The sequence below is a fragment of the Pseudorca crassidens genome, chromosome 18, assembly GCF_039906515.1.
Source record: "Pseudorca crassidens isolate mPseCra1 chromosome 18, mPseCra1.hap1, whole genome shotgun sequence".
Lineage (NCBI taxonomy): Eukaryota > Metazoa > Chordata > Mammalia > Artiodactyla > Delphinidae > Pseudorca > Pseudorca crassidens.
In genome coordinates this window covers 71,754,229-71,779,363 of record NC_090313.1, presented here as the reverse complement: position 1 = coordinate 71,779,363, position 25,135 = coordinate 71,754,229, and the positions used below count along the sequence as shown (strand labels likewise).

At 40.9% G+C, this 25,135-nt stretch overlaps 1 protein-coding gene across 6 annotated transcripts in view; it reads left to right on the top strand.

Annotated features, from left to right (window-relative positions):
* Positions 1-25,135, top strand: part of FRY (FRY microtubule binding protein) — a 327,504-nt gene that overhangs the window by 193,282 nt on the left and 109,087 nt on the right. For all 6 annotated transcript variants that reach the window (XM_067713507.1, XM_067713509.1, XM_067713511.1 and 3 more), the window contains exons 15-18: positions 1,018-1,189; positions 2,428-2,560; positions 13,886-13,993; positions 24,015-24,273. In XM_067713507.1, the coding sequence (XP_067569608.1) occupies positions 1,018-1,189; positions 2,428-2,560; positions 13,886-13,993; positions 24,015-24,273 (672 nt within the window). The remainder of the gene's footprint in view (positions 1-1,017; positions 1,190-2,427; positions 2,561-13,885; positions 13,994-24,014; positions 24,274-25,135) is intronic.

The window sequence follows — 25,135 nt, the reverse complement described above, 5'->3', positions numbered from 1 at the left end:
ATAATCATGTACTACAGAATAGGTGATTCGGGCAAACCCAACTTGAATGTATAGCTTCCCACCTACTAGTTATGTGGCCCTCTGTTTCCTCACCTGAAAAATGGGAATAATCATACCTTCCTTGCATGGCTATCTTAAAGATGAGAGTTAATGAGCAGTTCTGGATATATTTTAAGAACTCAATAAATTGTAATTAGATTATCATTGTTAGTAACGGTAATTATTTTCTGCATTAGGTAGCGGTCTACTTAGGGAACTTATTCCTTGATGTGGTTTGAAAATATGAGTGTAAGTGTTTACACATGGCTGTTTAAGGAACTACAGATGTTTTAGTACCTTCTGACCTTTTAAGATTATTGCTGCTGGGAGCAACTATCTTACTGAGTCATCTTTCAGAGCCAATATTATGCCTTATCTGAGCCTGGGGAAGATAATGATCTGGCCCAGAATGACATTTCTTCTTATGAGTTTATGTGTTTTTATAAGTAACAGGTTCTGTGGCTTCGAATTCTTTAAATTTATTTTCAAACTTGCCAGCCTTTGTGAATCAAAAGTCAACAACCTGCAATTCAGAGCAGACGACTTACATTTTTATGATTCACATTTGGAACTCCCGTTTGTTTTCATTCAGTCTTTGTGAGTTAACACATGTCTCCTCCCAGGAGACAAAGAGATTTTTGTTGACCTCAGTTTACCTTAGTTGCAGCTGCTCCAAAGGGTGACTGCCTATCCCTTGGAGGTGCACCCAGGATCCCCCAAACAGAATGAATCTGACCATCTCAAACATACCCTCCAAGTTTGGTGAAAATCTTCCCAGTTGTTTTCTTGTGATGCAGCAACAAAGAGTGTCAGAAACTTAATTTCATTTTCTTAGGTTTGGCCTAAACCCTTTTAAATGATTTTCCCACACTAATCTAGAAGGCAAACCATGCTTAACTTCTTTTGAAAGACTGATGGCTTAAGTTCACAACAATAATTGGGTCTTTCTCTTTACCATGAACATATTGTCTCTTACAGAGGATGAACATTGGTTTACGGGCGTTCTTGGTCATAGCTGATAGCTTGCAGCAGAAAGATGGGGAACCTCCCATGCCAGTTACCGGAGCCGTTCTCCCTTCAGGAAACACACTGAGGGTGAAGAAGACATATCTGAGTAAAACACTAACTGAAGAGGAAGCCAAAATGATAGGTGGGTTTCAAAGATATGTTTGCACTGGGCCTTATTAAGCCTTTAAAATGACCAATAGACACTTACCCTTAGTGAGATATATTTTTAAAATCTTCATAAAAGTAGCTGATGAGACATGTCAACATTAATTGTTTTGATTCATGCTGTGGTTTGTTTTACTGCCCTTTAAACTCTTTGGAACTTCCTGGTAAACATTTTGCCGTTTAAATGTTAGATTTTTATCTGTGGTCTTTTCGAACTCCTAATATTGATAATTTGCAGTTTACAGTAAATTTCTAAGACATCTGTGTGCTTTGGTAGATAATCCTGTTTATAAAGCAAACATATAAATATATTCATTCATTTATTCATTCCCTCATTCATTTTTATAGTTCCTTTTCTTCTGTTTTCTTTCCAGTAAAATTAGTTTAATCTGTGTTTTAAACATGCCAAGTCCCATACATGCCAGGGTATATTGTGGGTTTAGCCTACATGAGATTATTTTCTTTTTAATTTAACTATCTTAACCCAAAGAGATGATCTTTTGCATTTGTTTCTCTTTTACCGAGTTCCTGAATTTAGAAACCTACTGCAAACTTGTTAATTTAGTTCCTGGATTCCAAAGACCTAGAGGAAACATATGAGGAAACTTTTTCCTTTAAAATATTTATCTTTAGTTATGCAATGCTTAAATGAGTTCAAAAATATCAATATGAAATACATATTCTGTACATTTTCTTCCACTGTATTAATGAGAGCAGTAAAAATGATATACCTGAGGTAAATTTTTCTTCATTTAAAAAATTATGATATGAAATCATTTGTTGCCTTTACTAAGAAAACCCACACATATATTTCAGAGAATAATATAAAGTTATTAAAATTCTAACCCCAAATGAGAATTATCTTTTATTCACATAACCACTCATTATGCTGAAATTGTTTTACTAACCAGAAAACTAAAAATTCTAGTGTGGAACTTTGTTTCCTTGTTTATTTTTACTCTTCTGGAAAATATTTCCCTTTGAAGTATTAGAATTCCTATGTGTTAAATTTAAATGATTCTTTCGGGAACACCCACTACATGTGGGTACTATGCTAAGATTCCTGCAGATAAGAGATTAAATTAGACTCTGCTCAGAGAATTCACTGACCCACGGAAGGTCTTCAGTAAAAATATATCACAGAGGATGAATAAAATGGGATTTCACTCTTTGATAGATTTAGTCAAAGATGTAACTGTCATGCGTATTTTTCAGGCATGTCATTATATTACTCTCAAGTACGAAAAGCTGTGGACAACATTTTAAGGCACCTTGATAAAGAAGTAGGAAGGTGTATGATGCTAACTAACGTCCAGATGTTAAACAAAGAACCCGAAGACATGATCACGTGAGTATAGTGAGGACTAAGTTTTCAATGAAGGATTAATGAACCAAAAGACACCAGCAGAGGTTCTTCCCCTTTATTCTGTTTTTGTTCTCATGTTATTAGAGTCCGAGTTCTAAGAAGTGTTAGGGATAGTAAAAACATCGTTTGATAATATTTGACTAACTGTAAAAATAAAGTCAAACCTGAGATTGATCTGTTTTGATAATATTTCAAGTATCATTAGGCCAGTAAGTTAGAAAATGGGCCCAAGACACTTTTACTGGTCCACATTTTCAGAAGTAATGTTTTGCTCTCAAGCCCATGTGATACAGCGTCATCACCAGTTTAGAGACATTCCATCTTTATGAATCTCAAGTTTACTTGTTTCTAGTGAGCGTTCCTGAACAGTGAGAGTTAAACCTGCTTAATATTCTCTATGTAACTGTTTCATAGAAATACTGGATTTTCAGAATGCATTTGTAGCTTAGAATGTAGAAATCAGATGTTCTTAGCCAAAATCCAAGATCTAGATTTGTAATTAGAGTTCCTCATTAGAAACACACTTTGATTTTGCTGCTTGTGATTAATTATGGCAGGAACGCAGGTTAGGTTATGACTATGTTTTAAGACAGTTTGGACTTTGTTGTTGAGCTATGAATTAAATTATATTTGGCACCAGTGGCATACATTTCTAAACATACAATTAGGAAAATTTTCTTTGTCACTCAGTGTGTCCAATTCCAAATATCACAGTTAGTTGGAACGTTGTTACCTATATAGGGAAGTTCATATTGTGGGTGTGTATTTTTATTACAATAGTAGTATGTCAAAAACAAACTACAGTGAGACAAAACATGATAAAATAAAGTTAAAAATACAGAATTATTTTAAATACATATTTAGCAGTATGGCAAGTTAAAATGAAAGCCTCCTCCACAGAGCTCCACTTGAAATCTGCATCCATTCCTTGGTTCAGGGTGATTTCTTCCAGACCTTTCCCAATGTCAGCACAAATACATATATACATTTTCTTTTTTACAAAAATGGAGTTATACAATGTGTATTATCCTGCAGCTTGCCAGTCACTTCATTTAAATGATATGGAGAGCATGTAGCTTTAGATTTTTCAACCAAAATGGTAGCAGAATTGAAATTGACCAAAGTTAATGACATTAACCATCTTGTCTACAGATCTGGTCCTTACCTAACAAATTGCCAGGTTGTCCATAACCTTTAACCTCCTTACTGCACACTCTCTGAACATATTAAAGCAGTTTTCAGTTTACAATGTAGAAGATGTAAGAAATGCTTTGAAAACTGCTGCCATAGGGCTTCCCTGGTGGCTCAGTGGTTGAGAGTCCGCCTGCCGATGCAGGGGACGCGGGTTCGTGCCCTGGTCTGGGAAGATCCCACATGCCGCGGAGCGGCTGGGCCCGTGAGCCATGGCCACTGAGCCTGCGTGTCCGGAGCCTGTGCTCCACAACAGGAGAGGCCACAACAGTGAGAGGCCCACGTACCGCAAAAAAAAAAAAACAAAAAAAAAACTGCTGCCACATTGTTGTTTCCTCTGAAATAGTAAGGAAATGAAAGGCCTTCAAAGGAAAACTATGTTTATAATCCAGAGATCATAAGACAGGGTCAGGACCAAAACAATACATTCAAAACCATAAAAGGTACAGGTTTAAATGTAAATGTTAACATTTCATTTGTATTTTCACACTACCTTAAACTTTTTCTAAGGTGATTCTTTACTTTCTCCTATTCAACTGTCTTAAGATGCCCCGCCCCCCCCAAATAGGGCTAGAAATAGTTTTCATGCTAGACTCTAAAGCAGATCCCTGAGTGGAAAATGGCTCATGGCTACATTTCTAAAAAACAAAGAGATAGGGAGACCTTCAAGATGGCAGAGGAGTAAGACGTGGAGATCACCTTCCTCCCCACAAATACATCAGAAATACATCTACACGGTGGACAACTCCTACAGAACACCTACTGAACGCTGGCAGAAGACCTCAGACTTCCCAAAAGGCAAGAAACTCCCCATGTACCTGGGTAGAGCAAAAGAAAAAAGAAAAAACAGAGACAGAAGAATAGGGACGGGACCTGTACCTCTGGGAGGGAGCTGTGAAGGAGGAAAGGTTTCCACACACGAGGAAGCCCCTTCACGGGCGGAGACTGCAGGTGGCGGAGTGGGGAAGCTTCGGAGCCGCGGAGGAGAATGCAGCAACAGGGGTGCGGAGAGCAAAGTGGCGAGATTCCCGCACAGAGGATCAGTGCCAACCAGCACTCACCAGCCTGAGAGGCTTGTCTGCTCAACCGCCGGGGCGGGCGGGGGCTGGGAGCTGAGGTTCAGCCTTCGGAGATCAGACCCCAGGGAGAGGACTAGGGTTGGCGGCGTGAACACAGCCTGGAGGGGGCTAGTGAAACACAGCTAATCGGGCGGGAGTCCGGGAAAAAGTCTGGACCTGCCTAAGAGGCAAGAGACCATTGTTTCGGGATGCGTGAAGAGAGGGGATTCAGAACACCACCTAAATGAGCTCCAGAGACGGGCGCAGGCCGCGGCTATCAGCGCAGACCCCAGAGACGGGCATGAGATGCTCAGGCTGCTGCTGCAGCCACCAAGAAGCCTGTGTGCAAGCACAGGTCACTCTCCACACCTCCCCTCCCGGGAGCCTGTGCAGCCTGCCACTGCCAGGGTCCCGTGATCCAGGGACAACTTACCTAGGAGAACACACGGTGCCTCAAGCTGGTGCAACATCACACCGGCCTTGTCGCTGCGGGTTCACCCTGCATTCCGTACCCCTCCCTCCCCCCAGCCTGAGTGAGCCAGAGCCCCCGAATCAGCTGCTTCTTTAACCCCGTCCAGTCTGGGCAGGAAACAGATGCCCTCAGGCGACCTATGCGCAGAGAGGGGGCCAAATCCAAAGCTGAACCCCAGGAGCTGTGCGAAAAAAGAAGTGAAAGGGAAATCTCTCCCAGCAGCCTCAGGAGCAGTGGATTAAATCTCCACAGTCAACCTGATATACCCTGCATCTCTGGAATACCTGACTAGACAACGAATTATCCCGAAATTGAGGTGGTGGACTTTCGGAGCTACTGTAGACTTGGGGTTTGCTTTCCGCATCTAATTTGTTTCTGGTTTTATGTTTATCTTACTTTAGTATTTAGAGTTTATTATCATTGGTAGATTTGTTTATTGATTTGGTTGCACTCTTCCTTTTTTTTTAATATATAGATATGTATATTTTTTTCCTTGTTCTCTTTCTGTGAGTTTGTATGTGTATGCTTCTTTGTGTGATTTTGTCTGTATAGCTTTCCTTTTACCATTTGTCCTAGGGTTCTGTCTGTCTGGTTTTGTTTTTTTTTTTTCAGTACAGTTTTTAGCGCTTGTTATCATTGGTGAATTTGTTTTTTGGTTTGGTTGCTCTATTCTTTCTTTCTTTCTTTTTTTCTTTTTTTATGACTTTTTAACTTTTTCATGTTTAATAATTATTTTTTATTTTAAGAACTTTATTTTATTTTATTTTTTTCTTTCTTTCTTTCTTTCTTTCTTTCTCTCTTTTCTTCTGAGCTGTGTGGCTGACAGGGTCTCAGTGCTCCGGCAGGGTATCAGGCCTGTGCCTCAGAGGTGGGAGAGGCGAGTTCAGGACATTGGTCCACCAGAGACCTCCCGGCTCCACATAACATCAAAGAGCAAATGCTCTCCCAGAGATTTCCATCTCAACGATAAGACCCAGCTCCACTCAACGACCAGCAAGCTACAGTGCTGGACACCCTATGCCAAACAACTAGCAAGACAGGAACCAACCCCACCCATTAGCAGAGAAGCTGCCTAAAATCATAATAAGGTCACAGACACCCCAAAACACACCACGGGACATGGCCCTGCCCACAATAAAGACAAGATCTAACCTCATCCACCAGAACACAGGCACCAGTCCCCTCCACCAGGAAGCCTACACAACCCACTGAACCAACCTTAGCCACTGGGGACAGACATCAAAAACATCGGGAACTACAAACCTGCAGCCTGCGAAAAGGATACCCCAAACACAGTAAGTGAAGCAAAATGAGAAGACAGAGAAACACACAGCAGATGAAGGAGCAAGGTAAAACCCCACCAGACCTAACAAATGAAGAGGAAATAGGCAGTCTACCTGAAAAAGAATTCAGAGTAATGATAGTAATGATCCAAAATCTTGGAAACAGAATGGAGAAAATAAAAGAAACGTTTAACAGGGACCTAGAAGAACTAAAGAGCAAACAAACAATGATGAACAACACAATAAATGAAATTAAAAATTCTCTAGAATGAATCTATAGCAGAATAACTGAGGCAGAAGAACAAATAAGTGACCTGGAACATAAAATAGTGGAAATAACTACTGCAGAGCAGAATAAAGACAAAAGAATGAAAAGAATCGAGAACAGTCTTTGAGACCTCTGGGACAAAATTAAATGCACTAACATTCGAATTATACGGGTCCCATAAGAAGAAGAGGAAAAGAAAGGGACTGAGAAAATATTTGAAGAAATTAGAGTTGAAAACTTCCCTAATATGGGAAAGGAAATAGTCTATCAAGTCCAGGAAACGAAGAGAGTCCCATACAGGATAAATCCAAGGAGAAACACGCCAAGACAAATATTAATCAAACTATCAAAAATTAAGTACAAAGAAAAAATATTAAAAGCAGCAAGGGAAAAACAACAAATAACATATAAGGGAATCCCCATAAGGTTAGCAGCTGATCTTTCAGCAGAAACTCTGCAAGCCAGAAGGGAGTGTTAGGACATATTTAACATGATGAGAGGGAAAAACCTGAAAAAATTTTCAGATTTCACAAAAATCTGAAAATCTCATTTAGATTTGATGGAGAAATAAAAGCCTTTATAGACAAGCAAAAGGTAAGAGAATTCAGCACTACCAAACCAGCTTTACAACAAATGCTGAAGCAACTTCTCTAGGCAGGAAACACAAGAGAAGGAAAAGACCTATAATAATAATAAATAATAAAGAATAATAATAAACCCAAAACAATTAAGAAAATGGTAATAGGCACATACATATCAATAAATACCTTAAACGTGAATGGATTAAATGCTCCAGCCAAAAGACATAGACTGGCTGAATGGAAACAAAAAACAAGACCTGTATATATGCTGTCTACAAAGACCCTCTTCAGACCTAGAGACACATACAAACTGAAAGTGAGGGGATGGAAAAAGATATTCCATGCAAATGGAAGTCAGAAGAAAGCTGGAGTAGTAATTCTCATATCAGACAAAATAGACTTTAAAATAAAGACTATTACAGGAGACACTGATTGACACTACCTAATGATCAAGGGACCAATCCAAGAAGAAGATATAACAATTGTAAATATTTATGAACCCAACATAGGAGCACTTCAGTAGATAAGGCAAATGCTAACAGCCATAAAAGGGGAAATCAACAGTAACACAATCATAATAGTGGACTTTAACACCCCACTTTCACCAATGTACAGATAACCCAAACTGAAAATAAATAAGGAAACACAAGCTTTAAATGATGCACTAAACAAGATGGACTTAATTGATATTTATAGAACATTCCATCCAAAAAAACAACAGAATACACTTTCTTCACAAGTGCTAATGGAACATTCTCCAGCATAGATCATATCTTGGGTCACAAATCAAACTTTGGTAAATTTAAGAAAATGGAAACTGTATCAGATATATTTTCTGACCACAATGCTATGAGACTAGATATCAATTACAGGAAAAAAATCTGTAAAAAATACAAACACATGGAGCCTAAACAGTACACTACTAAATAACCAAGAGATCACTGAGGAAATCAAAAAGGAAATCATAACATACCTAGAAACAAATGACGATGAAAACACAATGACCCAAAACCTATGGGATGCAGCAAAAGCAGTTCTAAGAGAGAACTTTATAGCAATACAATCCTACCTCAAGAAACAAGAAACATCTCAAATAAACAACCTAACCTTACACATAAAGCAATTAGAGAAAGAACAGAAAAACCCCAAAGTTAGCAGAAGGAAAGAAATCATAAAGATCAGATCAGAAATATATGAAAAAGAAATGAAGGAAAGGATAGCAAAGATCAGTAAAACTAAAAGCTGGTTCTTTGAGAAAATAAACAAAACTGATAAAGCATTAGCCAGACTCATCAAGAAAAAAAGGGAGAAGACTCAAATCAATAGAATTAGAAATGGAAAAGGAGAAGTAACAACTGACACTGCAGAAATACAAAGGATCATGGGAGATTACTACAAGCAACTATATGCCAATGAAATAGACAACCTGGACGAAATGGACAAATTCTTAGAAAAGCACAACCTTCTGAGACTGAACCAGGAAGAAATAGAAAATATGAACAGACCAATCCAACCACTGAAATTGAAACTGTGATTTAAAATCTTCCAACAAACAAAAGCCCAGGACCAGATGGCTTCACAGGCGAATTCTATCAAACATTTACTGAACAGCTAACACCTATCCTTCTCAAACTCTTCCAAAATATATCAGAGGGAGGAACACTCCCAAACTAATTCTATGAGGCCACCATCACCATGATACCAAAAACACACAAAGATGTCATAAAGAAAGAAAACTACAGGCCAATATCACTGATGAACATAGATGTAAAAATCCTTAACAAAATACTAGCAAAGAGAATCCATCAGCACATTAAAAGGACCATACACCATGATCAAGTGGGGTTTTTCCCAGGAATGCAAGGATTCTTCAATATATACAAATCAATCAGAGTAACAAATTAAAGGATAAAAACCATATGATCATCTCAATAGGTGAAGAAAAAGCTTTCGACAAAATTCAACACCCATTTATGATAAAACCCCTCCAGAAAGTAGGCATAGAGGGAACTTACCTCAACATAATAAAGGCCATATATGACAAACCCACAGCCAACATCATTCTCAGTGGTGCAAAACTGAAACCATTTCCACTAAGATCAGGAACAAGACAAGGTTGCCAACTCTCAACACTATTATTCAACATAGTTTTGGAAGTTTTAGCCACAGCAATCAGAGAAGAAATAGAAATAAAAGGAATCCAAATTGGAAAAGAAGAAGTAAAACTGTCACTGTTTGCAGATGACATGATAGTATACATAGAGAATCCTAATGATGCCACCAGAAAACTACTAGAGCTAATCAATGAATCTGGTAAAGTTGCAGGATACAAAATTAATGCACAGAAATCTCTTGCATTCCTATACACTAATGATGAAAAATCTGAAAGAGAAATTAAGGAAACACTCCCATTTACCATTGCAACAAAAAGAATAAAATACCTGGGAATAAACCTACCTAAGGAGACAAAAGACCTGCATGCAGAAAACTATAAGACACTGATGAAAGACATTAAAGATGATAGAAACAGATAGAGAGATATACCATGTTCTTAGATGGGAAGAATCAACATTGTGAAAATGACTCTACTACCCAAAGCAGTCTACACATTCATTGCAATCCCTATCAAACTACCACTGGCATTTTTCACAGAAGTAGAACAAAAAATTTCACAATTTGTATGGAAACACAAAAGACCCCGAATAGCCAAAGTGATCTTGAGAAAGAAAAATGGAGCTAGAGGAATCAGGCTCCTGGACTTCAGACTATACTACAAAGCTACAGTAATCAAGACAGTATGGTACTGGCACAAAAACAGAAATATAGATCAATGGAACAGGATAGAAAGCCCAGCGATAAACCCATGCACATATGGTCACCTTATTTTTGATAAAGGAGGCAAGAACATACAAGGGAGAAAAGACAGCCTCTTCAATAAGTGGTGCTAGGAAAACTAGACAGCTACATGTAAAAGAGTAAAATTAGAACACTTCCTAACACCATACACAAAAATAAAATCGATTGAAGATCTAAATGTAAGGCCAGACACTATAAAACTCTTAGAGGAAAACATAGGCAGAACACTCTATGATATAAATCACAGCAAGATCCTTTTTGACCCACGTCCCAGAGAAATGGAAATAAAAATAAACAAATGCGACCTAATGAAACTTCAAAGCTTTTGCACAGCAAAGGAAACCATAAACAAGACCAATAGACAACCCTCAGAATGGGAGAAAATATTTGCAAATGAAGCAACTGACAAAGGATTAATCTCCAAACTTTACAAGCAGCTCAGGCAGCTCAATATCAAAAAAACAAAGAACCCAGTTCAAAAATGGGCAGAGGGCTTCCCTGGTGGCGCAGTGGTTGAGAGTCCGCCTGCCGATGCAGGGGATGCGCGTTCGTGCCCCGATCCGGGAAGATCCCACATGCCATGGAGCGGCTGGGCCTGTGAGCCATGGCCGCTGAGCCTGCGCCTCCAGAGCCTGTGCTCTGCAACGGGAGAGGCCACAACAGTGAGAGGCCCGCGTACCACAAAAAAAAAAAAAAAAAAAAATGGGCAGAAGACCTAAACAGACATTTCTCCAAAGAAGATATACAGATTGCCAAGAAATACATGAAAAGGATGCTCAACATCACTAATCATTAGAGAAATGCAATTCAGAACTACAATGAGGTATCACCTCACACCGGTCAGAATGGCCATCATCAAAAAATCTACAAAGAATAAATGCTGGAGAAGGTGTGGAGAAAAGGGAACCCTCTTGCACTGTTGGTGGGAATGTAAGTTGATACAGCCACTATGGAGAACATTATGGAGGTTCCTTAAAAAACTAAAAATAGAATTACCATATGACCCAGTGGTCCCACTATTGGGCATGTATCCAGAGAAAACCATAATTCAAAGAGTCATGTACCACAGTGTTCATTGCAGCTCTATTTACAATAACCAGGACATGGAAGCAATCTAAGTGTCCACTAACAGATGAATGCATAAAGAAGATGTGGCACGTATATGCAGTGGAATATTACTCAGCCATAAAAAGAAACGAAATTGAGTTCTTTTTAGAGAGGTGGTTGGACCTAGAGACTGTCATACAGAGTGAAGTAAGTCAGAAAGAGACAAACACCATATGCTAACACATATATGGAATCTAAAAAAAAAATGGTTCTGAAGAACCTAGGGGCAGGACAGGAATAAAGACGCAGATGTAGAGAATGGACTTGAGGACACGGGGAGGGGGAAGGGTAAGCTGGGATGAAGTGAGAGAGTGGCATGGACTTATATATACACTACCAAATGTAAAATAGATAGCTAGTGAGAAGCAGTTGCATAGCACAGGGAGATCAGCTCCGTGCTTAAGACCACCTAGAGGGGTGAGATAGGGAGGGTGGGAGGGAGACGTAAGAGGGAGGAGATATGGGAGTATATGTATATGTATAGCTGATTCACTTTGTTATAAAGCAGAAGCTAACACACCATTGTAAAGCAGTTAAACTCCAATAAAGATGTTAAATACAAAAAGAAAAAACCAAGAGAAACATTAGAGAATCATGTAAGCACTTAGGAAAAAAGAGTTGAGGTCCATACCACACTAATGGAAATAGTTACTGGAGTTGATATTTGAGGCTGGTCTACCATTTTTCCAGGCCTTCTTAGGGTATGAGCTTGAAAATAAAGCATTCTGTGTTGCTCTGTTTCCATTCCTCATCCCTTTTTTTCTTTATTCTGGCAAATAATCATAATAATAGTAGCAGTAAGTATAATATAATGACTGTAAATAATAATTATACAATATCTGTTAATAAAAATTATGCTATTTGGGGGACTCAGATGCTTCCTATAAAATCCCAGGCACAGGGCTGCAGTAAACGGAAACCATGCACCAATTAGACTTTCTAATCTAGGCTTGCTTTATCAGCTGGGAAGTCTGCCAGTCCTGTAAGTCTGCTTTATCGGCTGGCAGAATTTTCCTTACACTTCAGGCCAGGCAGGGTCATCTGTTTTCCAACAGATATGAAAATAATCCCAGCTGTTTAAGACATCTGGTGAGCATGTTAGAAGAGCTATTTAAAAGACACTGTGCCACACATGAACAATCAGATCACTAGGCTTTAACTCTGTCTAGCCATCGAGGATGTCATTTGAAGACTTCTCTTTCCTTCAGCTGATTGGAAACCACTGTACAGTGCAGTCCTCTCTGAAGTCCTTGTACGTCCCATGCAAAAGGACTATGGAAATGGAGAGAAAATAAACTTATGACTTCCCACAAGAACAGAGTATTTTAGAAATTCACATATATGTGTTTTGTTTTTCACAAAATACAAAAAAGTTTCGTATTTATTCCTAACAAACTTAAAAACACATGCTGAAAAGTAATGTCACAGAGCAAAATTGCTGTCTGATTATTGTCTTTAGTTTATAGAGAGCATGGATTCTGCCTGTTACATTTCTATTCTGACACAGTTACTGTTCCAGGAAGGAATTACTTCTACGCTACTTTGCATTTTCATTATTGTGTTTGTGTCCTATGATTGCGTTAATTTGGTACCAATTTTATATTTATTCTCAGGGGACTAAATCGTCAAAATTTAAATATGCTGTTATATTATATCACAAGTTATTTGAAAGATTTGATGTGTAGTTTAGTTTTTCCATAAAGGTTATTGATAAATATGTGGTTAAGAATCAGTTATCTATTTAAATAAGTAAAAATTGAAATAATTTGTCACTGGATTTATATTTTTCCTTCATATTTTACAACAGGATATAGAAGGTATTAATTACCTTTAAAACATTCATATTCTCAAGAAAGTAAAAAGAAGATAATCTCCATAGAGATCAGGACCATCAGAGTAATTTTAAAAATCAGAAATGGGTGCACAATTATATAGATTTCAGGATTTTACTTGACATTATGAAAGACTTATTTTTGGAAGCATTTAATTAAAAAAAAAATCAGGGGTGGGCACTCTTGAGAGGAGAAGCATAACTCAACAAAGAGAGAAACTTCCAGATGTCATGCTTGTTAAAGGCACCGTTAGTTGTATACATTAAAATGCCATTTTTAAATGCTGAAGGTAGTAATGACTGCAATGTGTTTCTTACATACTAATGTGTCTGGGCAATTCAGTGTCTTAAATGCAGCCCACAGGGGCCAAACCCCATGGAACCCAGCTGAATGGCAAGACATATGATAGCAATAGAATGCTATTGCTATTGGCATTTTTCTTTCCGGATACATACCTCTAACTAACACTTAAATCTTCATAAGTTCTCGTAGAACTGGCCAAGCTATAAAAGGCATAAACCTTTAGGAATAATAGGGAACCATCACCAGGCAGTGATTCAGAAGGCATTGATTTTAGTCTTTGTTCACATATTTGGCCAATTTTTAAAAATTTTTTCATAACCTTTGACTTACGTTTAAACTTTGTCTTCAAATTCCAGGGGTGAGAGAAAGCCAAAAATAGATCTTTTCAGGACCTGTGTTGCTGCTATTCCTCGACTGCTTCCTGATGGGATGTCAAAACTTGAACTTATTGACTTGCTGGCCAGGTAGGTGAGAGCTGTAGTGGGCATTATTTGATCAAAATTGATTTGAATCATTTGTCATGATTCCTCAAAAAATAGAATGATTATTAAAAATGGGCAGATATTTACCAATTCTGGGTACTATTTGGAGTTCCCAGGAGGAATAAAGAGATGGTTTTGATTTGGGGCTTTTTGTTTTTTTTCCTGCGCTCAAGGGGTTTAAAATTCAATGCAGAAGCAAATCCGTAAGGACATAAGGTAACTAGCAATCCAAGGCTTGAAACTGTGCAAATTAATGGCACCAAAAAAATGTGATACATAAAATCAGAGGGTAGAAGGATTACTGTGGACTGGGGACGTCAGCAGATGACTCCCGGGAGATGGTGGAACTTGAATGGCCCTTCGAAGGAAAGATAGGATATAGAAACGTAAAGAGCCCTTTGAAGGAAAGATAGGATGTAGAAATGTAAAGGGAGTACCATGAGGACAAGCACAGAGTTGGGACCAGGAAACGAGGAGATGAGCCTGGCTGGGAAAAAGTTCATTCAGGATGTGATTCCCAATCTGCGACCAGCACACCCCCAGGGAGGCAAGAAGGTGGGTAACAGGGATCCTAAGCGAATTTTTGTACTTCACTTCCATAGATCATACATTTATGCCGCTCCCCATCTTCCGTTAGAATTCACGGTCCGACTAGAACCTAAAGTTAACTTGCTTTGCTTTGAATGAAAGTATATTATCGTAGTTAAATAAGCTTGACTTTTCTCATGCTGATCTGAAGTTCTAGCTGACAGTTATGCATGTCTTTAATTTAAAAATCAAAAGTGACTTATTATCTAAGTGCATTTAGAAGGCAAAATCATTAGAAACGGGGTCCTTGGAGGGAATGGAATGAGGAGGAAGACAAGTCATGCTTGCTTTGAAAAAAAAGAAAGAAAAAGGATTTTAGAAAACTCAATGATAAAAATAAATGGAAATAAGACTTTAGAGGTAGATATTTAATTAATCTTTACTATTAACTGAGGCATTTGGACTAATGGAGTTTCTAAGCAGGAGAATAACATGATAAAAAAATGTCATTTCGGCTGGTTAATCTGATAATGGCGGAATAGAGGAAAGGCCAGAGAAGGATAACAAATATTGATGCTGATTGGATGAAAGATGCTTTACACATAATCTTTTACCCACATCCTCTAGCCTTCAGAGAGCACCCTTCCCATCAGTATCCAAAAAGTAGCCCAAGCCCTGTTCCCCCGTGACTGCGCATCGCCCGGCGGCCGGCCAAGGCTCCGAGTGTCCCCGTGGTGCGCAGTGCGTCCTGGCGATCCTGGTCGTCATGCTCTCTGCTCTGCACAGCCGTTTGGACTCCTGTGCAGAGGGGACCAAATCCCATGGTTGATCACTTCCTGCTATCAGTTAATAGCTTTCATAGCCCGCTGTCCTTCCCCATTCTCGTCACTCCAAGTGTGGACGAAGCCACTCCTTTCCCTCTTCTGGTCACACTAGCTCAGGATAGTGCTGGCTCCTGAGGTTTACTGGAGAGCCATTGCTTTGATAACCACCGTGTCAAGCTTTGGTGTTCCCTGGCCACAGCCGTCTACCCTTCTAGCTGACTTTTATCGCCCATGACCTATAACCAGTTCTTTGCTACAGTCAGCCATCCCCAGGCCATGGGTTCTTCTTTCTTCCATTCCGTGTGTAGGATGAGTTTTAAGAATATGAACTTAAAACAAACTACAGTCTAGGCTTTTGCTGAAGCCTAGCAATCAGAATGTGAGCCTAGAGCACCTTATCCGAAGTAGGGGAGCAGTGGGGAAAGAGGGAAGGACAAGCCTGGATCACAAAGGGGCTTCCAGTTCTCGGGGAGGACAAGATTTAAGGAGGAGCGAAGGGTGGATTCCTAGTGAATGGGGATTTGGGGGTTGGGGAGCTGAGGAACAAAGAGACCAAGACACTATAAAGGGCCGTCCACGCTACTGTGGAGTCTCCCAGGATGACGGGGAAGTGCTGTAGATAAAGAAAAGCTGTGAGCCAAGTGCCAGAATTACCCAGAAATGTACAGGAGCAGCCTGTCCATTTGCCGTGGACAACAATGGGGAGGATGGTGTGACTAGGAGACAAGCATTTGCACAGAGGAGGGGAGCTGAGTGAAAGGGCTGCAGGGGGCGTTGAGGAACGAAGGGAACGCCATCTGAGAGATGTGCAGGAGGCGCTCCCCAGATGGGAATAGTACTGACTCCTCTGGAAATCCTGATTTTTGCTTCCCTGCTTTACCATTTTACTAGCCATTGTGATGCTGGCAAATTACTGGGTTGGCCACAAAGTTTGTTCGGGTTTTTCCACGAGACGGTACAGAAAAACCCGAACGAACTTTTCGGCCAACCCAATATTTAACCCCTGTCTTTTTTTTCCTTGGTAGAATTGGAATAATGCTGCCTAGCTCATAAGACTTTTGAAAGGGCAAAATGACGTGGCACTTTGGTTAATCGGAGAGAAAATGTGTCAGCAGGGAAAAGACAGTTCTCAGTGAAGCTGAAGTAAAGGGAAAGTTCACTTATTTCATTGAAGTCCTAACTGGTGATGATTATATAACTAAGCCCTTTGAAATGCTAAGTGTTTGAAATGTCATGCAGCCTTCTGGTACCGTCTCTAATGCTGTTTTGCTGTAAATCTGTGTGGGAGACGCTTACCTCTGGAATCACCTTGGTAGCCTCATCCAGTGACGCCTGGCTCTGCAGCCGCGGTGCCAGGCTTGTCAGGAGGGAATGCTGTGAGACCCGGTTGGAATGGCGGTGCTATTTATAGAGCCCCATGTTTATTATTATGTACATTCTTACAAAGCCCAAAGCCATGGGTACTGTTTTTATGAGGGGAAGGAACAAATAAATATACTTGAGAGTTCGAGTCTTAGGGCAGAGTTCAGAAAATGACGGGACTTATATGGGAAGCCTGTGAAGAGGCCTTTTTCATAAGCTTCAAAAGAAGCCAGAGGCCGTTCTCCTCAGGGGAAGGATAACTTGGAGAGCTGGCCCTCACACTGGGTCCATGACCCTATGAGAAAACGAGCCCCTTCTAGATCTCAAGAAGGTCAGAGGACAGAAGTGAAGGAATTGAAGAGCAGTCAATGTGGGTTTCAAGTCTTGAGTCACTCTGTCCCCCTGTAGTCCAGTCACATTTGGATTCATTTGACTCCTGACACAGTCTGGTCAGAGAGGTGTGAGACCTTTTATTTCAGACACTTCCTGGTTGCATCTATGGTGTTTTTTTTACTGGAGAAAATCTTGGTTTTCTTCATACTTGGCAAAATAAGACCAAATGCCATGCAGGCTCACCTGCCCCTCACAGCTCGGTTCCCCGAATAAGGAGTGTTGACTGAAAAAAAATGCACAACGTGAGAACTGTGAGTTGAGTTAAGTTTTATTTGGGGCAAAATGAGGACTATAGCCCGGGAGACAGCGTTTCAGATAGCTCTGAGAAACTGCTCCAAAGAGGTGGGGGGTGCTCAGGATATATGTGATTTGGTGAAGGGGGAGTACGTGCAGTCAAGCACATATTTTTTGCAGAAAGTTTCTGCTAGTCTCGTGAAGGTTACAGCTAGTCACGAGGAGCAGACGTCACCATGAAGGATTTTAGTGCTTTTCTAGATACAAGGAGATGCAAGAATTGGGCTCATAAAATCTTTTCCTGAAAATATCTAATTATCTGAAGACCCGTTCTGCCAGTTTTTCCCAGAGCACAGAGCGCCTCATTCCTGATCTCCACCCTGAACTCCTTTCAGGGGGTGTCGAAGGTCAGCAGCTGCAGCGGCTCGTGATTTAATCCTTGTAGAGGCAGGTGGCAAGTGCCCATGGCAAGAGCCAGTTTGTAGGTGACAGGAGTTTCAAGGTTATGTCCCCCATAACTGCCCCCAGGCTCCCTTCCCAGCTGTTCACGTATTGGCTAAATACCCCAGACACTCTAATCTCAGAGTTGTATTAGTATGTTTACCATAACAATGGCTTACAGACCGAAACAGACAAAGAAGGTGGAGCTCACTTTTCTCCTTGGCAGTCGCCATCATTTTTCTCTGTCTCCTCCCAGGTGTTTCCTGCTCTACCCTTGACCACAGGAAGGACCTTTCCCCCTAACAGTCTACAGGCTCCTGTCCTCTGTCCCTTCCTGCAGCACTGTAGTTGCACTAAGGGTTTGCTGTTCCATGTTCGCCCTCCTTTCAGAAATCTGAAATAGGGTTGTGAGAATTAAACAATGCATATAAATCACTTAACGTCGTGCCTAGAACACAGTAAGCTCTCAGCAAATGTTAGTTATTATTTTTAGGCATCTTTAAACATGAATAACATATTATGCCACGATGTACAATGCACTTTCATATACTTTATGTTGGGAAAGCTGGGTACATATGCATTCCTATTTTCGGACAAAGAGATTGAACTTCAGAAGAGTAAAGTTGGTTGCCCAAATGTACAGAATTTTCCAGAAGCCAAATAGAAGTGACAGATGTCATTGGTTTTATACAAAATGGCAAACATTTTGTGCAGTGTTTCTTTACAACTTGTGGAACTTTCTGAGGTAATGCATATACAATTTCATGATCTTTAGTGGTATCTGAAAGCTATTAATCATTTACTATTTATCATTCAGTCTTCAGCCTTTGTGTAGCGGAGGGCTGCTAGCTGTTTTGAGTAGCTGGGTGAGAACTGTAGACTCAATTGCATATATTGGCTCGATAAACCACTTAATCTCATTACTATATTTTAATTGAGATGCAATTCAAAGCCCTGTAGATAGGTGGGAGCTCATTCTTTTTTTTAAATAAAGTTCCCATTTTATTTTATTTATTTATTTTTTCGGGAGGGGCCACGCCACGCGGCATGTGGGATCTCAGTTTCCCGACCAGGGTTGAACCCGCACCCCCTAAATTGGAAGCACGGAGTCTTTTTTTTTTTTTTTTTAACATCTTTATTGGAGTATAATTGCTTTGCAATGGTGTGTTAGTTTCTGCTGTATAACAAAGTGAATCAGCTATACGTATACATACATCACCATATCCCCTCCCTCTAGCGTCTCCCTCCCACCCTCCCTATCCCACCCCACTAGGTGGTCACAAGGAGCACAGAGTCTTAACCACTGGACCACCAGGGAAGTCCCGGGAGTTCATTCTTTAATACCTTAGAGAAGAAGTTTCCGCCACTTCTGGTGAACATGCCAGAGGTTAACAGTCCACTGGTCAGCAAGTCTCTCCTTTTGGAAACCTTTGTCTCCATTTCTTCCTCTGCTGCCCTTGGTGACGTTATGGGGCAGCAGGTCCCTCACCGCTGCCTGATAACCTTGTGTCAGTCCTGCCAGAGCTGAGAGGAGGCTGTTCCTCATAATGGATCTTTTCTTCTGGGTATAGTTTGTGAATTTGAAGTCACTCCCTTTTCCTTCATGCACCTCTAGCAACAAAATTCTTCAAAGCGACTGAGCTGATTCCATCTGAACCTGAGCTCACCTTTACGAAAGTGTTTCTATTCAGTCATTTGTCTGATCTGACCAACCAAGAAGGTGGCCTTGCTCAAGTTCTGGGTTTTCCCCCCTTTACCCACATCCTTACTTAGTGTAGGTGCTCCTCACACCACACCCTCGTCCTAGATCACTCCAAGCAGGGCCTCGGGACTGCTGGCTCATGCAGAATGTCGCCGCCTGGTTAATCAGGCCAGGCTGGTCCATGAGCCTCATGGCAGCTGCTGGGGCAGGACAGATGCAGTTGATGTTGGCAATAACGGTTTCTTTCGGTATGCTTCACTGCTGTGTCACGGTGGAGTCCCTTCAGGCCCCCTTGGTGGTTTTGTGTGTAACCATATACTCGTGACCCCATTTTAAGCTCCTGGAAACCAGATCAGCGTCTTAGAAATTTTTCGTCGGGTCCCCCATCCTAGTCAGACTTCCTGAGCTGCCTTCTCTGAACGTCTCTCTTCTCTTTGAATTGCTGCCACCAGACTGTCACAGGACTGTTGTTTATTGTCATCACAGTTGTTCACAGGCAAGAACCTGTCCTTACTTTTCTGGCTTCTCAATGGGATGACCCTGCAGGAGTTTGGGGGATGTCCTCTCCTCAGCCACTCCTTGCTCGCTGGACCAGCAGGCATCGTGAGACTCTAAATAGGTCGGCCAGCATCATGCAGCTTCCCTGCACATCCTGCATCCTCAGGATGCCTGAGCATCTTTCTCCTTTAACTGAATCTTCTTTTCCTTTTTCGTTAACTAAAATTTGTTTTCCTGTTTTCTGTTTTATAATGTTAAATCCCATGCGCTTCACAAGATGATCTGTGATTATCTGGTTAAAATCTAACAAAAGTAAAAATGAGGAAGATCTGGGTGGAAGAAACGGCGGCTGTATCTGATAGGCACCTCCCTACTTAGACTCTCCGAGGATGACACAGGGGCGGGGCTCTGGCTCTTCTCGCAACTTCTTCTCCTTCTCCCTCGCCTGTTGCCACTCAGACTTGCCTTGATACGTTATTTTCACTCCATCTCAGTTCTGTGACACTGCACCTTTTTCTTCCACAAATATTCCACGTTTATTATCAACTGGGCCTTTTATTCCCAAAGCTCCCTCCCCTCCCTGGTCCTGTCTCTTCGTACTCCAGGAATATTTTTTAGTGTTCTCACTGGTGAGGCATGTGAATACCATGATTTCAAGAGGAGTGGTCACCAAAAATAGCAAGAGCTGCACCACTTTGGGGTCTCAGAGTCCTTAAAATGATCCTGCACTGTTGGTTTAAAGTTAAGGCAGCCTCCAGATTGCAAATTGCGAAGGATGCCAAAGTTAGACGAAGAGTAGAATTAGTCTCATTGGAAATCTGAAAGTATTGGCCTTTCTTTAAAAGCTTCATCTAAATAGACCGTGGCATGGTTTTCATTTTGACTTTTGACCCTAAAGGTATGTGCTTGCCTAGTTTCATGTGTGTAACAGTGCAAACTGGGTGGCTTAAATAACAGAAATTGCCTCACAGTTCCGCAGGCTAGAAGTCATCAGGGTTGCTTCCTTCTGGGGCTGTGAGAGAGAATCTATTTTCTGCCTCTCTCCGAGCTTCTGGGGCTTTCTGGCATAGTTCGGCCTTCCTTGGTGCATACAAGCATCACCCTAATCTCTGCCTTTATCTTTACATGGCGTTCTCCCTGTGTGTGTCCGTCCCCAAATCTCCCCTTCTTATAAGGACACCAGCCGTACGGATTTTACCCGACTCCAGCATGACCTCATCCTAATTTAGCTAATTGCATCTGCAATGACCTTATATCCAAATACTGTAATATTCTCAGGTGCTGAGTGTTTGGATTTCAGCATGTGAATATGGGAGGAGACACAACCCGTAACAATGAACAATACCATTACCATCAGTTAACATTTGCTGAGTGCCTCCTGTTCCTGTCCTTAAAAGGTGGTTCATCATCTGCAGAAGCTTATTCTCTAAGACATTCAGGACTATAGACAGGTATAAATGTAATAAATTGGAACAATAAACTTAAGATGGAATCATGACCTCAAGTGTTTTCCATAAATTAGTGTTTTCAAACCATGGGCTGCAAAGGTGACTGGAAGCTGCTTGTAGATTGAAGGAATGTTTCCTGTCACATGGGGGGCTTCAGGTCCTTTATCCAGCTTCAACCAGAACAACTCGGTTTTTTCTTTTTAATAAATAAATAAATTTGTTTATTTACTTATGGCCATGTTGGGTCTTTGTTGCTGCATGCAGGCTTTCTCTAGTTGTGGTGAGCGGGGGCTACTCTTTGTTGCAGTGTGCGGGCTTCATTGTGGTGGCTTCTCTTGTTGCGGAGCACGGGCTCTAGGCACACGGGCTCAGTTGCTCCGCAGCATGTGGGATCGTCCAGGATCAGGGCTCGAACCCCTGTCCCCTGCATTGGCAGGCGGATTCCTAACCACTGCACCACCAGGGAAATCCCACAACTCGGTTGTACTATATACTAGAGTTCTACATAAAATTTTTTGAAAAAAAAATGGAGCTGCTGATTAAAATACAAAGAAAATTTGTAAATTCCTGCCTTAGTCCTTAACTAGAAGCCCAGGTTAAAGACCTCTGTGTGTTATTTCAGCAACTGTGACCTACTTAACAACTATAGACTTACTAGCAAGTCTGTCCTGAAGAATTAGCTCAGCTCTTCCTTCTCAGCAGTTTTGTAGAGCTTAACTTGCTTTTGGAACAGAAAATGTATCTTCCCTGACTTGGTATATATATCTGCTCATTAATGAGCTTTTGTCTGGTTTATATTGTCAAATTTGGACCAATTAGTGTACTTTATACTCTAGAGAATAAGAAGCGTATTCAGTTTTTGAAATACTGTCTATTCAAAAATATGTAAGTGTATCAGACCTGTTTTATGGAGAAAACTTTGGATTAAAGATGAGAAGTCCTGGGTTGGAATCCTGGACTTGAGGAAATCCCTTAACCACTCTGGTTCACAGTTTCTTTTTCTGTTGGTTGAAGATGCTTCATCCTGTTTAATGGGGGCCCCTGTTGACTTGGCCAGCTGCTTCTTTGACACTGAACAATTCCAGGCTGCTGAGTCCTGGAGATTCTGTCTCCTGGGTAGCTTTGCTCTCCATCTCTCCCTTCTTTACTACGTCTCTGCCTTGGGTCAGGCCCCCGCCACTCGGTGCCTGAGTCACTGCAATGACCTCCCAGCCAGTCTCTGCCCTCAGTCTTGTGACTCCTCCAAGGCAGCCTGCATGTTCCTGCCTAACTTTCTTTTCTCAGATGTGAATCTAATCATGTTACTTCCCCTGTAACTTTCTGAATACGGTTCATTTTCTTCTCATAGTAAGAGCTAACCTGCACTGAGTGCTTACTGCATGCTCCGTGTGGTACTAAACGCTGTTCATAGATCATCTCAATGAACCTCACAACAGGTTTATGAGATACAAGTACAGCTATTATCCCCATGTTCCAAATGAGGCTCTGAGGCTTAGAGAGGTTAAGTAACTGGCATGAGGTCACATAGCTAATGCATGATCAGGCATTCTGATCCCAGAGCACTCACACTTAACCTCTTCCTGCTGTGTTGCCTCCTTGGGTGGCCCACAGACCCTCCAGCGAGCCACTCCTGCTGTCTCTCCAGGACTGCCTCATACCTCGCTCTTGCTAACACCCTACCCAGTAAACACAGCCATACCGTACTCCATATCCTGAATCTTAGGAGGGCCTGAATCTTAGGAGGACCTCAAAAGCATTTGTTTATTAAATAAGTGAATGAATGAATCTATAAAGCATGATGTTAACTATAAACGCTCCATACCAATGTTGAGATTTATTTAATAATATTATTATGATGTTCTGGCTTAAACCTTAAATACACTGATATTATTTCAGTTGACAAACTCAGGATTTCCCAACTTTGCCACTGTCAGCATTTTAGGTCAGAGAATTCTTTGTCGTAGGAGTTGTTGTGTGCATTGTTGGATGTTTAACGGCATCCCTGGCTTCTACCTGCTACATAGATACCAGGAGCACACTCCAAGTTGTGACAACCAATAATGTTTGTAGACGTTACCAAAACTCCCTTCATGGGGGCCAAACCAATTGAGGACAACTGGCCTAACTTTTAATTACTCATTTTCACTGAACTTCTGGATGAGTCCCTTAGTTTCTCCAGGACCATCCTTAAAAGTGGTAAGGTTTGATACTAATTTGTTCTGTAGTCAGTAATGTATTAAAAAGAATTCACGTACAGCTAAGTGCAGCATGGTATCTCGGATTACATTCCAAAACAGGAAGGACATTGATGGAACACTGGTGAAATCTGAATAAAATCTGTATTTTAGTTAATAGCATTGTACTGATGTTAACTTCTCAGTTTTGATCACGTACCATGGTTATATAAGATGTCAACATTAGGGGAGCTGAATGAAAATTATAATAATATATTAGGGGAGAGTGACCCATTTTTCAGATACAGTAAAAGGCTCTGGCCTTAGGTATGTTCCTTTACAGATATAGAAGAAAAACTGATAAAGTAAATGACTTCATTGTCTTTATTCATCTCACAGGCTCTCTATTCACATGGACGATGAACTGCGACATATTGCGCAAAATTCTCTTCAGGGTTTACTCGTTGACTTCTCAGACTGGAGGGAAGATGTCCTGTTTGGCTTTACCAACTTCCTGCTCCGGGAAGTGAATGACATGCATCACACACTCCTTGATTCATCCCTCAAGTTACTGCTGCAGCTCCTCACCCAGTGGAAACTGGTCATACAAACTCAAGGAAAAGTCTACGAACAAGCCAACAAGATCAGAAATTCAGAGGTGATTCTCACCCTTTGCCCACTAATTTATATTCTTTATGTCACAAGTAAGTTGCCGCCCAGAGAACCTTGTGGTTCTTACTTTCAGCTACCTAGGAACTTGCTCCCTAGTGATGGCCCTAAGTTTTTCCATCTGCTTAAACTGTGCCCAAGAAATTCAGGGCATCGTGTGCCACCTCAGGTTAGATTTAGTAACATTAGCAAGGCCATTTACGGAGCAGAAAAGGATGTTTTTTTCAGAGAAGTATGATTATAAGTCCGTTTGTAAGAGCAAATGGCCATAGGGAAGAGATATAGAGCTGGGTATGAATGTGGATCTAGATATGGATGTGGATATAAAGCTGGAAGTGGATCTAGAGCTGGATGTGGATGTGTATCTAGATATGAATATGGATATCGATCTAGATCTGGATATGACTCTAGAGCAGATATGGATATAGATATGAATATGGATATAGAGTTGGATATGGATATATAAAAGTTAGCTGCCCACCAGTGTTTTCCCCCTAGTCAGCAACAGATTGGTTGCTTTCTCCAATATCCAGAGAAGAAAGAAGTCTTGTGGTTTCTTTATTCTCTCCTGCCTCAGTCCTGAATGGTAAAAATTAATGATACCATTTTGAAGAGCAGGTTGAGGAGGAGTGTGGTCAAATGAGAACCAGGGCTGTGTGACTTGGTGTTGGCAATGAGCAGACAGAGAAGGGGTCTGGCTGGAGAAGAGCTTAGCTGAGGGTCTGAGGAATGTCGAGGCTTGGGAAGTATGATAGCGTTTAGGGTCCCAGATGGGCTAACCTCAGAGACGAGCTTCAGGGCATGACTCCTTCCTTGTGTCCTACACTTGCCAAAAGACGACAGGGAGGAAA